This window comes from Moschus berezovskii, chromosome 22 (assembly GCF_049115385.1).
Source record: "Moschus berezovskii isolate FMDL1 chromosome 22, NW_MosBer_1.0, whole genome shotgun sequence".
NCBI lineage: Eukaryota > Metazoa > Chordata > Mammalia > Artiodactyla > Moschidae > Moschus > Moschus berezovskii.
In genome coordinates this window covers 2,318,338-2,336,233 of record NC_142481.1, presented here as the reverse complement: position 1 = coordinate 2,336,233, position 17,896 = coordinate 2,318,338, and the positions used below count along the sequence as shown (strand labels likewise).

The window sequence follows — 17,896 nt, the reverse complement described above, 5'->3', positions numbered from 1 at the left end:
TTTTTTAAATTATGAAAGTGCAATAACACATTTATAGGAGACTTGGAGAATATAGAACAAACTTACATACGTTTCCACTACACAATTATTTTTAAGTAGATACATTAATATCTTTGGAGTTTCAGTGTCAAAGGAGTTTTATTTTTAGTTTTTGAGAAACCTCCATAATGCCTTCCACGGCGACTGCACCAATTGACATTCCCATCAACAGTGTACGAGGCCTTCCTTTCTCCACATTCTCATCAACATGTCACATCTGTGTTCTTCCTGATGACGGCTGTTCTGACAGGCGTCAGGTGAGACCTCCCTGTGGTTTTGATTTGCATTTCCTTCATTAGCGATGTTGAAGGGAGCTCACCTTAGAACACCGGAGAAGATTCATTTGATAACAAACAGGTGTATATACTACGGGGCTTCCTAAGTGGTGCGAGGGGTCAGGAACCCGCCTGCCAATGCAGTAAACACAGAAGTCGTGGGTTTGATCCTTGGTTCGGGAGGATTCCCTGGAGGAGGGCACGGCACCGCACTCCAGTATTCGGCCTGGAGAATCCCATGGACAGAGGAGCCTGGAGGGCTAGAGTCCACCGGGTCGCACAGAGAGACACGACTCAGACACAGAGCACGTAAATACTATGAATTCACAGGAGTCCAGACAAGAGGGTGTTATGGAGAAAGCCGATTGAACAAGCAACAGCAGCCTCCTTAGAGTGGTCAGTAAGTGCCAACACACACACACCCGTTGCTCTGGGCCACCCAGGTGAGAGCTGTACTGACCCGTGGGTCATCAGCACAGGTGAACTAAGGCCGACAGAGCATCCGCACCTGACAGGTGGGAAGGGGTGGGGCAAGCAGGTGCAGGAAGCCGCTGCTCCCCGGCTACCCTGGGTGTGCCCACGCGGAGCGTAGCAGCCAATAGACGGCAAGAACGTCACCGCGCGGATCCCCCAAAGGCCCGTCACCACGTGCTTGCCAGTCGGGACCCGTCCTAGAGGTGAGGAGTCCGGGTGGTGGGCTTGCCAGTCGGGACCCGTCCTAGAGGGAGGAGTCCGGGTGGTGGGCTTGCCAGTCGGGTCCCCTCCTAGAGGTGAGGAGTCCGGGTGGTGGGCTTGCCAGTCGGGTCCCCTCCTAGAGGGAGGAGTCCGGGTGGTGGGCGTTTCCTCCTGCCTTCTCCCTGGAATCTTTCTCTTCCTGTTTTTCTCCCTTCCTGGCTGGAACCTGCTCGCTGAGCCCTACTCTCTGCTCCCAGCCTCTCCAGTTAGACTCGTTAGAGCCCAGGGACCAAAGAAACCCTCAGTTAGAAGGAGGTATCCCATTGCTCTGCTTTGATGAAAAAAGTCCACCCACAAAACACATCTGTTTGGGCTATTTTGGTACATCTCTCAGCTCTTCCCAACCTCTAGGTCTGAAGTTGCTGTTTAGCCACTAATTTGTATCTGACTCTTTGCGAACCCCATGGACTGTAGCCTGCCAGCCTCCTCTGTCCATGGGATTCTCCAGACAAGAGTACTGGAGTGGGTTGCGTTTCCTCTTCCAGGGGATCTTCCCGACTCAGGGATCAAACCCAGGTCTCCTGCATTGGCAGGCAGATTCTTTACCACTGCGCCACGTGGGAGGCCCCTTGGTCTAAAGCAGAGGATGAAATTGGGGTGCTCTGACTTGAAGGTCAGGACCAGCTGATGTCTGGGGGTGGTGTTGTGTTAATTCTGCTCCCTCACCGTGGCTGACGGTCATCAAAGAGCTCTCGACACCTTACAGTCCTGAGGGTGCTCTTTGTCATGAAAGGAAACCAAGTTGCTGAGTGAAACGCCTCTGCCTGGGGCACCAAGACTCTGGCTTCAGGCCCTGTAACCCTAACAGCTTCTGCGGGGTCACTCAAGACCCCGTGCAGCACCTGGACTCATCTACGAAGCAAAACGAATGCACAGACGCAGAGAACAGTTTTCTCCAGTTGCTGCCCATGGGCTCAGAGTGGAGGCTAGTCTGTCGCTGCAGAGCAGGGGCTCAGGGCACTCGAGCGTCAGGAGCTGAGGCTCCCGGGCCCTGGAGCTCTGCTGCATGGGCTCAGCTGCCCTCGGCATGGGGGGCTCTTCCGGGATCAAACCTGTGTCCCCAGCATTGGTGGGCAGACTCTTAGCCACTGTACTCCCAGGGAGGTCCTTGGAATACCTTTATATCAAAGGTCTTGACTGTGTTTATGCAACTGGAGGTTATGTTAACAAGCGCAGCCGGAAACAACTCATCTGAAAAACCTGTGACTGATTTTCAGTAAGTGACGGGAACCTATCTGCCAATTCCGTTGAGCCTAGCCTGTTAGCCAGGATCACTCACTGGCAAGTGTTTTCAATCTTCCTCTATGACTTTCCCAAGGGCTCAGCAGGTAGAGGATCTGCCTGCAATGCAGGAGACCCGGGTTTGATCCCTGGGTCGGAAAGATCCCCTGGAGGAGGGCATGGCTACCCACTCCAGTATTCTCGCCTAGAGGAGAGAGGAGACTGGCGGGTACAGTCCTTGGGGTTGCAAAGAGTCAGACACCACTGAGCAACTAACTCTTCACTCTTCTAACAGGTCCCATTGGCTTCGTTTCCCAAAGACCACTTTTCCATTCTACCTGAGCTCTCAGCCTTACATTAAGATGAGCGAAGCCAAAATAGCCGCCTTCTCCAATTACGGACTGCAGTGGTGTTTCGAGCAGCTGGGCAAAGAGGATTTCCAGACGTTTAAGGGCCTCCTGAAGGAGCACGCGTCAGAACCGGCAGCATGCTCCTTCCCGCTGGTCCAGGTGGACAGGGCCGATGCGAAGGCCCTCGCCTCCCTCCTGCATGACCACTGCAGAGCGCCTCTCGCCTGGAAGACATCCATCGACATCTTTGAAAAGATGAGCCTGTCAGCAGTGTCTGAGATGGCAAGGGACGAGATGAGGAGTGAGTGAGACTGGGGCAGACCTCGGGGGAAACGGGGGGTGACCTCAAGTTCCCTGGGGATGGGGAGGTACCGCTGGTGTCTCGGCGGTGGGGGGCGCAGGGGTCCATCTCTACCGCGGGACTATGAGCTAGAACTCGCCCACTGCTCGACCTGCCTCGCTGGAAACCCGAGTCATCTCCAGCCCGTGGAACACTGAAGAAGACGGCTCTGCCTGGTGGGCTGAAGGCAGCAGACGGGACGTGGAGTCACAAGAGCCAAGCCAGGGCTCTGGTGCCCCCGCACGTGTGACTTCTGGCAAATTCTCTACATCTGGGGAACAGCATCTGTCCTGCTGCTATGTGCTGTTGCCAAGGCTCAATAAGAAAGTGAACCTTCACCGTGTGTTTCCTTGTCAATCTTCGGTCCGGAAGGCCCGCCCTTCGGTGTGAGTGGGGACTCACGTCCCCACGACTATCCTGCTGCTGTCAGTTTCCCCTTTAACGGTTGCTAGCATTTGCCTCGTGCACTGAGGCGCTGCTATGTTGGGTGCATATATCTTTACAATTGTTACATCATCTCCTTGGATAGATCCCTCAGTCATTATGTCATGGCCTTCCTTGTCTCTTGCTGTGTGTGTGCTTGGTCGTGTCTGACTCTTTGCAACCCCATGGACTGTAACCTGCCAGGCTCCTCTGTCCATCTTCCTGGAATTTTCCAGACAAGAATACCGGAGTGGGTTGCCATTTCCTCCTCCAGGGGCTCTTCCTGACCCAGGGATCCAACCCAAGTCTCTCATGTCTCCTGCATTGGCAGGTGGATTCTTTACCACTAGCGCCACCTGGGAAGTGCCTTACTTTAAAGTCTGTTCTATCTAATGTGAGTATTGCTACTTCTGCTTCTTTTGACTTCCGCTTGCATGGAATATCTTTTTCCAGCCCTTCACTTTCAGTCTGTGTATGTCCCTAGGTCTGAGGCATTTGGGTTGGTTGGTTTGTTTGTTTTTAAGAACAGTAACAGCTGTAGAATGGGTGTCTCCCTTATTTCTGGCCTTAGATTTAGAGACTAAGGTTCAAGGAACTTCTCTAAGGATTGCCCTCCCTCAGAATATCGGTACTCATATTCTAGCAATGTACTTACATCAAATTCTGTGGTTATCTTAAGGTATTTAGAAGAAAGGTAGTAGAAAAAAAATAATAGCTCTCCTTTATCAGGAGGAATTCTCTCCTTCAACTGTGGACAAAAACTTAGAGTCCCAAGTGTGAGCAGCCAGCTTGGCTCTAAAGACTTACAGGTAGTACACGCCTAGATGTTGCTCATCTGTGTGTCTGTAAAGGGCTTGAATGGAAGCTCTTCCTTCTGAGAATCAAAAAAAATCCCTGGATGGAAAACATATTAGTATTATTCATAAGAAATTGTTGTTGTTCAGTTGCTCAGTCATGTCTGACTTTGTGAACCCATGGACTGCAGCACGCCAGGCCTCCCTGTCCATCACCAACTCCTGGAGCTTACTCAAACTCATGTCCCCTGAGCCAGTGATGCCATCCAACCATCTCATCCTCTGTCGTCCCCTTCTCCTCCTGCCTTCAATCTTCCCCAGCATCAGGGTCTTTTCCAGTGAGTCAGCTCTTTGCATCAGGTGGCCAAAGTATTGGAGCTTCAGCGTCAGTTCTTCTTATGACTATTCAGGGTCAGTTTCCTTTAGGATGGACTGGTTGTATCTCCTTGCAGTCCAAGGGACTCTCAAGACTCTTCTCCAACACCACAGATCAAAAGCATCAATTCTTCAGTGCTCAGCTTTCTTTATAGTCCAGATCTCACATCCATACATGACCACTGGAAGAACCATAGCTCTGACTATAAGGACCTTTGCCAGCGAAGTGCAATCTCTGCTTTTTAATACACCGTCTAGGTCTGTCATCGCTTTCCTTCCACGGAGCAAGCGTCTTCTCATTTCATGGCTGCAGTCACTGTCTGCAGTGATTTTGGAGCCTAGGATAATAAAATCTGTCACTGTAGGAAATGGGGGTCATCAAATCAACCTGAGAGTGGACGTTTACTGATCGGTGCCCAGCCGAGCCCCCGAGCTGACGCTGTCACAGGCCCTGCGTCTCCATTTCCCTCGCTGCAGACAAATCGGGGAATAAACTGTCAGATGCTGAGATGAGTGTGGGTCCCCTTCAGTATTTTGGGCTGGGGACGTTTTCATCCCTGACGAGGGTAGCTGCCATGACGTTATTGAGACACTGTCTCACCTGTTCTTGATTGCAGAGTATCTACTGGCTGAAATATCAGAAGATTCTGCACCAACCAAGACTGACCACGGTCCAAGCATGAAAGAAGTGCCAGGTTAGTTGGGGGTTGCGGGGAGGGAAGAAGTGGCGGAAAAATGGATGTGTGCGAATCATGCTGCTCTGAACATTTATATATAAGGATGTGACCGTGGGAAAAATTTTTTTTGATGTGGACCATTTTTAAAGTCTGTATTGAATTTGTTGCAATATTGTTTCTGCTATATATATATATATAGGCCCTGAGGTACGTGAGATTTTAAGTCCCTGACCAGGGATCGAACCCACAACCCCTGAATTAAAAGGTGAAGTCTTAACCACTGGACCACTGGGAAGTCCTGGTAGTAATCTAATACCTAAGATATTGGTGGGACTTCCCAGGTGCCTCAGTGGTAAAGAATCTACCTGGCAATGCAGGAAACCCAGGTTTGATCCCGGGATCAGGAAGATCCCCTGGAGGAGGAAATGGCAACGAGGACTATAGCCCGCCAGGCGCCTCAGTCCATGGGGATGCTCTAGGCAAGAATACTGGGGCGGGTTGTCATTTCCTCCTCCCGACCCAGGGATCGAAGCCCCATCTCCTGCGTGTTCTGCATTGTAGGCAGAGTCTTCGCCGCAGAGATACGGAAGCAGGCAGCGAAGCCTCTGGCAGCCTATGGCAGGGAGACGAACAAGCATGGAGAGCACCAGGGGTGCGGTGCGGGCAGAGGGCCGGCTAGAGGGACACAGGCCTACGCCCGCCCGCCAGGGAAGCGGCCTTGGGGACAGAAGCCCGCACACGCAGCTTGCCAGGAAGAAACGAAAGCGCCCCAGAGGCAGGCTGGCTGTCTTCGCAGCGACTACGTCTGTGGTCGTTGTTTTGCGTCTTTGTTTCTCGCTAAAACCCTGACTCTCTTCACAAACAGTCCCACTCTTCCCCTCCCTTCCGTCCCATGCAGGCCGCAGGGAGGACCCACAGGACTCGCGGGACTACAGGATCCACGTGATGACGACATTCTCCACCAGGCTGGACACGCCCCAGCGCTTTGAAGAATTTGCCACTGAGTGTCCGGACGCGCACTTGCTATCGGGGGCATTTAACCCAGACCCCCGGGAGGGCTTCCGGCCTCTCACAGTGGTTCTGCACGGACCCCCAGGGGTCGGGAAGTCCACACTGGCCCGGAGGCTCCTGCTGTTCTGGGCGCAAGGTGACCTCTATCAGGGCTTGTTCTCCTACCTCTTCCTTCTCCACGCCAGAGACCTCCAGGAGTCCAGGGAGACCAGCTTCGCGGAGCTCATCTCCAGGGAGTGGCCGGACGCCCCGGTCCCAGTGGAGAAGGTCCTGTCCCAGCCCGAAAGGCTCTTGATCATGGTGGACGGACTCGAGGAGCTGGAGCTCACCTTCGGAGACCAGGACTCCAGCCTCCTGACTGACTGGACGGAGAGGCAGCCCGCGGCAGTCCTGGCGCACAGCCTGCTGAAGAAAGTCCTGCTCCCCGAGTGCACCCTCCTCCTCACCGTCCGGGACGCGGGCGTGCAGAAGCTCCAAGCCCTGCTCCGGTCTCCCCGTTACCTGTGGGTCGGGGGCCTCTCGGTGGAAAACAGGATGCGGTTGCTCTTCGGCGGTGGGAAGCATGGCCGTCCGAAGACACGCGCCTGGCACGCGGGGGCGGACCATCAGGAGGTGCTTGACAAGTGTCAGGTGCCCGCGGTGTGTGCCCTGGTCCGTGAGGCCCTCGAGCTGCAGGGGGAGCCAGAGAAAGGCCTTCCCGTCCCCGGCCACACCCTCACGGGCTTGTACGCTACCTTCGTGTTCCGGCGGCTGGCTCCCAAAGAGGCCGGCCGGAGCTCGCTGAGCGGGGAGGAACGCAGCGCCCTGAAGGGCTTGTGCCGGCTGGCCGCGGACGGCGTGTGGAACGCGAAGTTCGTGTTTGACGGTGACGACCTGGGCGTCCACGGGCTGAAGGGGCCGGAGCTCTCCGCCCTGCAGCAGGCGAGCATCCTTCTCCCCAGTGGCCGCTGCGGAAGAGGCCACGCCTTCTCCCACCTCAGCCTCCAGGAGTTCTTTGCGGCCTTGTTCTACGTCCTGCGAGACCTCGAGGGAGACGAGGAGGGCTACCCGCTGTTCCCCCAGAGCACAAGGAGCCTGACGGAGCTCAGGCACGCCGACCTCAACGTCCGCCTGGTCCAGATGAAGAGGTTCCTGTTTGGCCTCCTGAGCAAGGAGGCGACGCGGGCCCTGGAAACCCTCCTAGGCTGTCCCGTCACCCCCGCGGCTAAGCAGCGACTTCTGCACTGGATCTGCCTGCTGGGTCAGCACCCCGCCGCCGCCGACTCCCAAGACTTGCTCGAGGCCTTCTACTGCCTTTTCGAGATGCAGGATGACGAGTTTCTTCGCTTGGCCTTGAACGGCTTCCAAGAAGTGTGGCTGCAGTTGAACCGGCCGATGGACTTAATGGTGTCTTCTTTCTGCCTCCGGCGTTGCCAGCATTTACGGCAAGTTCGACTGGATGTCAGAGAGACTCCAAAGGATGAGTTTGCTGAGGCATGGCCTGGGGCTCCCCAAAGGTGAGTGCCCCACCTCTGCCGTTCCCGTTCTTGTGTTTCTTTCCAACACAAGAGAGGTATAACTGAGCAAAATCGCACGTATGTGAGGTGTATGACTTGGTGTTTTGACGTACCTGAAATAATCACCATCAAGCTAGTCAGCACACCCATCGCCTCATATAGTTACCATTTTCTTTGTGTGTGAAACACCTAAAGACACGCCCCCTGGGTCTGCATCATTGTGTTAACACATTAGAGCTCCAGAATGCACTCATCCTGATAACTGCAACTTTGTACCCTTCGGCCAACATCTCCCAGTTCCCCACCCCGAGGCCCAGGCAACCACCGCTCCACGCTCGGCTCCCGTGAATTTGACGGCTTTAGAATCTAAGTGAGGCCAGGCACGTCTCTCCAGGACTAGCTTATTTCACTTGGCACAATGTCCTCTAGCTCACCTCTGTTGTGGCCAGCGGCAGCGCTTCCTTCTTTTTCAAGGCTGAATAATATTCCACGGTGTGTGTGTACACCACAGTTTCTCTTTTTATGCCTTTATTTTTAGTTGGAGGATAATTGCTTCAGAGTGTTGTGGTGTTCTCTGCCACAATCCACATGAGTCAGCCACAGGTATACATGTGTCCTCCCCACCTTGAAACTCCCTCCCCCCCACCCCACCCCTCTAGGTCAGCACAGAGCACCGAGCTGAGCCCACGTCACACGGCAAGTTGCCACCAGCTGTCTGTTTCACTTATGGTAGTGTCCGTGTGTCAAGGCTGCTCTCAATTGACCCGTCTCTCCTTCCCCCGCTGCGTCCACAAGTCTGTTCTCTAGGCCTCTGTCTCTTCCTGCCCTGCAGATAGATGCATCAGCTCCATCTTTGTAGACTCCATATGTATGTGTTCACATGCGCTGTTTGGTTTTCTCTCTCTGACCGCCTTCACTCTGCATAATAGGCTGTAGGCTCATCTACGCCATTAGAGCTGACTCAGTTTCACTCCTTTTATGGCTGAGTAATACTCCACTGAGTATGTATGCACCACGGCTTCTTTACCCACTCCTCCATCGGTGGACATCTAGGTTGCTTCCACGTCCTGGCTGTTGTAAGCAGCGCTGCAGGGAACACTGGGGTACACACACAACATTTTCTTTATCTACTGATGGACACTTAGCTTGTTTCCGTATCTTGACTGTTATGAATAATGTACAAATACCCTCTGGGATCCTGATTCCAATTCTCTTGGACACATCCCCAAAAGTGGGATTTCTGGATCATGTGGTAGAGGATGAGATGGTTTGATGGCATCACTGATTCAGTGGACATGAACTTGGGCAAACTCTGGGAAATAGTGCAGGACAGGGAAGGCTGGCGTGCTCCAGTCCATGGAGTCACAAAGAGTCGGACATGACTTGGTGACTGAACAGCAACAAATGGTAGTTCTATTTTTAATTTGAGGGGGGACTTCCATTCCCCCCCCCAAAAAAGTACCGTTTTCCATAGTGGCTACACTTTGACGTTCAAAAGGGAGCTAGAATTCAAGCACAAATATTACTTGAGAGCTGGCAGTATGCCCCGTGGGTACAGAAGTGTTCTGGAGGCAGTTTGGTTATGATAGCACTCCTCCAGACCATGAGATCAGATCCACTCAGAGCCTCTGAGACCCTCCCCATCCTAACAGCCTGACTTCTCTCCTTGGGCATGGATGGGCAGTTGCTCATGTCAGAATCCATCCTGTGTGAATAAATGTTTGTTTCCTTCTCCGCAACAGGCTGAAGATCAAGACCCTTGATGAGCACTGGGAAGACCTCTGCTCCGTGCTCAGCACGCACCCAAACCTACGACAGCTCGACCTGAGCGGCAGCGTCCTGAGCGAGGAGGCCATGAAGACCCTGTGCATTAGGCTGCGGCAGCCAGCCTGTAAAATACAGACTCTAATGTGAGGCTTCCCAGGCCCCGTACACCCCTCTTTGTATGGCTGTGTCATGGCTCCCCTCTCCTACCTACTGATCTATGAAATGTATTTGCAGGGAATAAGGGCTGTGGAAGGTGTAGGAACCAAGTTCCCAAAAGTACAGGGAGGGGAATGACTAAGGATCTTGTGAAGGGATTACTAAGGTGGGTTCATTTACTCAGGATTTTGAAGGATGAACAGGAGTTGGTTAGTGGTGGGGGTAGTGAGGAAAGTTCGTTTCAGTACTGTATTCATTGATACCATAAATTTACATTGTCTGATGAATCATGTGTCAGTACCTTCATCAATGCTATGATACAAAACACTTTAGATGTCATATGTATAACCTACATATGTGTCTATACATACATGTATCACTGGACATCAAAAATGAAAATACAGTGTAAAAAATCATGAATGTATTTATACATATAATGATTCACACACTGATAATGAAAAAGCATCAATAAGGTTGCTTTATGGATTCCTGGGTAGGAAAGATCCCCTGGAGGAGGAAATGGCAACCCACTCCAGTATTCCTACCTGGAGAATCCCACGGACAGAGGAGCCTAGCTGGCTACAGTCCACAGGGTCCCAAAAGAGTCAGACACAACTTTGTAACTAAGCCACAACAACACGGTAGCCCTGCCTGGACATTGATGAATGAATCATTACAAAATTTTTATGGCATCCATATTACGGTCATAATCGTAATACAATATTGGAAACATTGCTATATTTAAAAAAAGACACTTACCTTTAGTGATTGACTGACAGGCTGTTTCTCTGGTTATAAGAGAGAAAAACATTCTGTACAGTAATGTAATTCTTTGAAAGCAAAGTTCTAAAGTAGTAAGAAAACAAACACATCATTGATTCTATACTGAATACCACTCACCCTATTCCTGTGTAGGGGGCGGTCCACGTCAATACCAGTTTTGCGTATGATGTTCTACACGTGTGTTTTTATATTTATTGAAAAAACCCACATGCATGAGAACTCCTGTAGTTTAAACCCATGTTGAAGAGCAACTGTAAATGCAAATAATGAAAGATGAGAGTCGAAATGGGAAAAGCGTGAGAAGGAAAGATGAGGATACAGCGAAGCGTTGCCCGGACGTCTTAACGCGTGTTCCCTTTTCTCTCTGCAGATTTAAAGGCGCCCGGGGTAGCCCTGGTCTCCGTCAGCTCTGGATGACTCTGCTCATCAGCCGGAACATCGCGCACCTGGACCTGACAGGCTCCCGCCTGAGCGAGGAGGACGTCCTGGTGGCGCGCGAGGCGCTGAAGCACCCGCACTGTGCCCTGGAGTCTCTGAGGCGAGTCGCGGGCTGGGATGCGCTCTGCTTCTGGGGTTTCGGGGCTTTGCTGTGTTTACTTTGTATTTTGAAATAAGCTTTCGCAGAAAGCTGCTGAGGTCTTACAAAGGTTTGGGAGTCTGGGGATGGTTGGCGGGGATGAGTGTGCAACCGTGTGTGTATAGTAAACACCGCCACAATGGACACCGAAAAACCGTGAAAGGGTACATTTTGTGTCTTGTGTACTTCACAATAAAAAGTAATTTCCGGGGACTTCCCTGGTGGTGCAGCAGCTAAGACTCTGTGCTCGCAATGCAGGGTGCCCAGCTTCGATCCCTGGCCAGGGAACTAGATCCTGCGTGCCGCCACTAAAAACCCAGTGTGCAGCGCACGGAACTCTGCTCAGGCTTCTGTGGTAGCCTGGAGAGCAGGGGGGTTCAGGGCAGAGTCGGACTGACCGAGCCACACAGACACACACACACCATTTGGTGACACAGGCGTGTGCAGTGAGTGTAGTCTTTCCCCACTCCGGGGCATCTCAATTACTGCCGGTTTGTGATCTCCTGGGCATGTGTCTTGCCAGTTAGATTCACTGGGACTAAACACCAGGACTATTTGGTGCTCTGCGTGTATTTTGAGAGAGATAAACATGAGGTCTGTTCAGCTTTACTGACTGATGTACCTCAATCCTGTATTATAAACATCAAAATTGCTGAAAGACTACATTTTAATGATTCCTACCAAAAAGAAAAAAAGACACGGTGTAATGTGATAGAGATGTCAGCTAATGCTGCCCTGGCAGTCACGCCGCAATCTATCAATGTATCAAGTCAGCACACGGACACCCTGAACTTAGACAACATTATAGGTCAGATAAATGCACAAACGTCAGTTGGTGACCATTGCTATGAAAGAAGTAATGCCGGGACCACAGGACCAGGCACAGGAGGGCGGGCAGGCAGGGTCGGGAAGGCGGTGAGACCGACTGACTCAGAGGAGGTGGCATCCCGGAGGGTGAACGGAAAACTGAACCACGAAAAGATCTGCGGCTGCGAATAGGCACAGCAAATGCTGGGACCCTCGGGCCAGAGCAGAGAACGCCCAGGAACCAGCCAAAGGGACAGGGTAGCTGATGGGGCAAGCTGGGCTGCTTCTGGGGAGAGGTGAGGACGTGCTCCATGTTGCCTGTCTCTGCAGGTTGGATCGCTGCGGATTAACCCCAGCCTCTTGTCAGGCAATCTCCCAAGTGCTTGCTACGTCTGTCAGCCTGAAATCCCTCAGCCTCACGGGAAATAAGGTGGCGGACCAGGGTGTGAAGTCTCTCTGTGATGCCTTGAAGGTCACACCCTGCACCCTGCAGAAGCTGATGTGAGCAGTGCTTCTGTTCACCAGGCCTATCTTCCTTTGTGATCGTCCGAGTTATGGGGTGGGAAGGGAGGGGAACTGGCTGATGCATGAGCTGAGGGCTAGAACAGCGAGGGAGGGCCTCCTGCGGGAACCCTTTGTGGAAGTTTGTTTATTTCTGTTTGGTGGCTAAGTCCTGTCTGACTCTTTTGCGACCCCATAGATGGTAGCTGCCAGGCTCCTCTGTCCATGGGATTCTCCAGGCAAGGATACTGGAGGGGGTTGCCGTGCCCTCCTCCAGGGGATCCTCCCGATCCAGGGATGGAACCCTCGTCTCCGGTGTCTCCTGCACCGGCAGGCAGGTTCTTCACCGGCTGAGCCGTCGTCTCCTTTCTGGCCTCTCTCCTTGCAGCCTGGGGAGCTGCGGACTCACAGCCGCCACCTGCCGAGACCTGGCCTCCGCTCTCATTGAGAACCAGAGCTTGACACACCTGTCCCTGTCGGACGACAAACTGGGGAGCGAAGGGATGAGCCTGCTGTGTCGGGCCATGAAGCTCCCCAGCTGCGGTCTGCAGAAGCTGGCGTGAGTCCACCCCGCGGCCCCCAGAGCATCCGTAGCTCTATTACAGTGAGCGCAGAGCGGTGGGGAAACAGTCAGGACGCGGGGACCTCAGAAGTATCGCGTCCTGCCCACTCCTGACAGCTCCCACCCTGGAAAATCCCACCTCTGCCTCTGTGTTTCCTTCAAGCCGGAAGTCCTTTCATCCAAATACAGCCGCGTCTCTTTACTCCCGGCAGTCCTGTTCTGTAAAGTTGCTGTGAGTACGGGATAGGTGAACACAGGATAAGTGACTCTCCTGGGAGAGACTCCCACTGCTCCTGGGAGAATACAGGCTTAGGTTCCTGCGCGCCTCTGGCCACAGCGTTTTCTTAAAATTTCTTTTATTGAAGTATGGTCAATTTAGCATGTTGTGTTAATTTCTGCTAATTGCACAAGTGACTCAATTCTTTTTCAAGACGCTTTTCCTTTACGGCTGGGCACAGAATATTGAATATACCTCCCGTGCTATGCAGTAGGACCCTGTTGCTTACCCATCCTGTATGTAGTAGCTCACGTCTGCTTCCAATCCTTCCTCCCCCAACACCCCTGCCCCTCGGCCACCACCAGTCTGTGAGTCTGTTTCTGTTTCAGAGAAAAGTCCATCTGTGCCGTATTTTCTCCAACCAATCAACACCTAAGCTTGTTTTCTGCGTTTCTGTTTATAGACACCTTATGTAATACATATTATTGAATCATTAACATTGAACTCGGGCTTCCCTGGGGGCTCAGTGGTAAAGAATATGCCTGCCAATGCAGGAGATTCCTCCCTGGGTGGGGAAGACACCCTGGAGGAGGAAATGGCAACCCACTCCAGTCTTCTTGCCTGGAGAATCCCATGGACAGAGGAGCCTGGCGGGCTACAGTCCACGGGGTCACAAAAGAGTCAGACACGACTGAGCGACTCAACAACAAACGTGGAGCTCACAGCCAGCAGCGCTGTACCTCATGCCTGCAGGAAGCTATGGAACACACACACTTTCTCCAAGGCACCTTCCAGCCTCCGCGCCCTCAGCGCTGTCCCTGGGGGCCATCCGAAAGGCCACGGTCACACTGAGGAGCACACCTGACCTTCCTCTGCTCCGTGTGTGCCCCGCAGACTAAACGCGTGCAGCCTGGATGTGGCTGGCTGTGGCTTTCTCGCCTTTGCACTCATGGGCAACAGGCATCTGACCCACCTGAGCCTCAGCATGAACCCCTTGGAAGATCCCGGGATGAACCTTCTGTGCGAGGTCATGATGGAGCCGTCCTGTCCCCTCCGGGATCTGGAGTAAGTTTCCCCGCTTGTCGGAGATCAGGTCTACCATCTGGGGCCTGAGGTTCTAGACAGTCGAAAGAGGGCACCGCGAGTTAGTTCTGGGGTCCGTCTCGCGCTCCCTTCCCCCGCCTCCAGCTCTCCTCGCTCTCCACCCCTCACTCTTCCCGCCTCTCACAGTTTGGTGAGCTGCCGCCTCACCGCCGCGTGCTGCAAGAGTCTGTCCAACGTGATCACGAGGAGTCGGCACCTGAGAAGCCTGGATCTGGCTGCCAATGCCCTGGGTGACGAGGGGATTGCAGCGCTGTGTGAGGGACTAAAGCAGAAGAACGCGCTGAGGAGACTCGGGTACGGTCCCGGGACCACCTCCCAGAGGGCTGGGCGCAGGGGAAGGGGAGCGCAGACGTGATGTCGCTCCCACAAAGAGCAGGTTCTGTCCACCATCCCATTGAATGAGCGCCCAGCCTCGGCAGAGGGGCAGACCGAGGCATCCAGGCCGACTGGGCACCTGTATATGGATGAATGAAATAGCAAATGCCGCAGAACATGGTCCGGAGGTGGTAAGAACTAAGTGGATAAACGTTTGCTGGACACAGTGCCAAATGGTGGAGGTGTGCAGACCCTGGCATTGCCGGTCTAGTGAGAAGGATGGATCTCAAACTCTCGAAAGCATCAGAATCCCCCCCAGAGGCTTGTTAGAATGCTGTGCTAGAACACACTGTGAACTACTATGCAGCCCTGAAAAGGGAAGAACTAAAGTCATTTGCAGCAACATGAATGGGCCTAGAGAGATCACCGTGAGTGAAGTAAGTTGGGCAGAGAAGGACAAACGTCATATGATATCACTTAAGTGTGGGGTCTTAAGAAATGATACAAACAAACTCACTTATGAAACAGAAACAGACTCACAGATGTAGAAAGCAAACAACGGTTATCAAAGGGGAAAGGGGCGGTGGGAGAGGGATAAATTAGGAGGTTGGGATTCACATACACAAAATACTATGTACGAAAATAACCAACGAGGGCCTACTGTAGGCCACAGGGAACTCAACACCCTGTAATAACCTGTGTGGAAAAGAATCTGGAAACCAGTGCATTTAGGTATGGCATCACTGAGTCAGTTTGCTGCACACCTGAAACTGGTACAACATTACAAACCAACTGTCCTCCCACAAAAGTGTTTGAGAGGAAGGCCGCCCGCTGGCGGCCGCTGGTTTGCCCTCTGTGTCCGTGACTCCTTCCTTCGTGACCTCTGTGTCCGTGACTCCCGCTGGCGGCCGCTGGTTTGCCCTCTGTGTCCGTGACTCCTTCCTTCGTGACCTCTGTGTCCGTGACTCCCGCTGGCGGCCGCTGGTTTGCCCTCTGTGTCCGTGACTTCTTCCTTCGTGACCTCTGTGTCCGTGACTCCCGCTGGCGGCCGCTGGTTTGCCCTCTGTGTCCGTGACTCCTTCCTGCTCGCTTCATTCATTCAGTCTTTAGATTCCATATTTAAGTAAAAGCAGAGCGTTCGTCTTCTCTGTCTTCCTCCCACACACAATACCCTCCAGGTCCAGCCATGTTGCTGCAAATGGCAAGATTTTGTTCTTTCTATGGCTGAATAGTATTCCACTGTACTTTTAAATTGGCAGTAGGGCAATTCCCTAGGGGTCCAGTGATTCAGACTCTGTGCTTCCAATGCAGGGGGCATGGGCTCCATCTCTGGTTGGGGAACTAAGATCCTGCATGCCATGTGGCACAGCCAAATAATAATAACAACTAACAAGAAGAGATATCTCTTTAAAATAAAAAAATTTTAAATGTTGTACAGGCAAGAATACCGGAGTGGGTTTCCATTCCCTTCTCCAGGGGATCTTTGCAACCCAGGGATCGAACCGGGGTCTCCTGCATTAGCAGGCAGGTTCTTTACCATCCAAGCGCACCAGGGGAGCACAAATAATGATAATAAATAGACAGCTATCTAAAATAAATAAGACCGTAGTGGAAGTCAAATTCAGGTTGGAGGGAGGCTCCCAGTTGGCGGGGTCTTTCTTGGCTGTGCTGACCCTGCAGGTTGGAGGCGTGTGGACTGACCTCCGAAGGCTGCAAGGCTCTCTCCGCCGCCCTCACCTGTAGCCGGCACCTGGCCAGCCTGAACCTGATGCACAACAACCTCGGTCTCGGAGGAGTGACGACGCTGTGCTCCGCCTTCATGCACCCCACATCTAACCTACAGACCATCGGGTGAGCCCCCAGAGGTGGCCTCTGAAACGCAAACATACAAACGAAATGTTTGTATTCTCCAAAAAACCAAAAGGAGAGTTACTGCAGGGTCCAGCCAAACCACTTGTGGTCTTGGTTGTAGTTTGGTCGCTAAGTCGTGTCTGACTCTATTGTGACCCCCTGGACTGTAGCCCGCCAGGCTCCTCTGTCCATGGGGATTCTCCGGGCAAGAACACTGGACTGGGTTGTTATTTCCTTCTCCAGGGGATCTTCCAGACCCAGGGACGGAACTCGGGTCTCCTATGTTACAGGCAGATTCTTTACCATCTGAGCCACCTTGGAAGCCCTAAAAGATACAGAATTTGATTTTTTAAAAAGGGTGGGGGGGGCTGAGTTTTATTCTAGGGGGAAGGCGCTGTCTGTTCGCAACAGTGAAAGGAGAGGTTTCAGACCCTTGGGCGGGGTGTCCCGGAGTGCTGAGGAAGAGGGAGGCGTCAGAAGCACATTCCCAGAGTAAGGAGGCCCCTTTCTGGCCCCCTCCGCAGGCTGTGGAAAGAGCAATACCCGGCCCGAGTAAGAAGCCTGCTGGAGCAGGTGCAGAGACTGAAGCCCCATGTGGTCATCAGTGACGCCTGGTACTCGGAGGAGGAGGAGGACCGGTGTTGGTGGAGAACCTGAAGCCAGGAGAAACCCCCACCCACCCCGCTCTGACCCTTCAGGAGACGGATGACGATCCCTGATCCCCACAAAGCCTCACTGGCGGTGGCTCCTGAGCATCCACCTCAGCTCGGCTGTCGGTGTCTGCCTCTGACAAAGGCGTGTGCCCTTCACGTCCTGGGACCTCAGTTATCGATGAAGCGTCTGTCCTACCTGAATACACGGGGAGGACTGAATAAACACTGAGCATTTGGAAGAAGCATCCAGTGCCTTCCTGATCGATGGGGGTGTGAAAACAGAGCAGACGAGGGAGGCCTTGGGTCTTTAAAAAAGTCACAACTCTGTTGATTTAAAAAAAAATTTTTTTAAGTGCATATCTGAATTTGAAAGGAGGATGTGACTATCACTGAACATCAGAGGTATAAAGACAGTGTCGAGTTTATCGCTTAGTGTAGTAAAGAACTGGTCTGCCAGAGTCTCCTCCTCAAAGCACCCACGAGGTAGGTAATATTTTTCCTGTTTTACAGAGAAGGAAACAAAGGCCGATGGATATTGACATTGGCCTGGTGTCGCAAAGTTATTTAGTCATCCTGAGAAAACTCTAATTTGAAAAAAAAAAAAACCTGCACCCCAGTATTCATAGGAGCACTATTTACAATAACCAAAGACATGGAAACAACCTAAGTGCCCATCGATAGATGAATGGATAAAGAAGACATACAATGGAATATTACTCGGCCATAAAAAGAGTGAAATCTTGCCATTTGCAGCAACATGCGTGGACCCAGAGAGGATCACACTGAGTCAGAAAGAGAAAGGCAAACGCGATGTGGTCATCACTCCCACGTGGAATCTGAAATACAACGCACAGTTATGTACACGTT

The 17,896-nt window shown here is 52.5% G+C and overlaps 1 protein-coding gene across 1 annotated transcript; it reads left to right on the top strand.

Moving 5' to 3' along the window:
- Window positions 1-2,632: 2,632 nt before the first annotated feature.
- On the top strand, window positions 2,633-17,033 carry NLRP5 (NLR family pyrin domain containing 5). Its single transcript, XM_088830312.1, is given in 11 exon segments — window positions 2,633-2,921; window positions 5,170-5,258; window positions 6,148-7,736; window positions 9,479-9,646; window positions 10,813-10,980; window positions 12,157-12,327; window positions 12,716-12,886; window positions 14,001-14,171; window positions 14,337-14,504; window positions 16,206-16,376; window positions 16,901-17,033. Coding segments are annotated over 11 exon segments (3,288 nt in total).
- The last annotated feature ends 863 nt before the right edge of the window (window positions 17,034-17,896 follow it).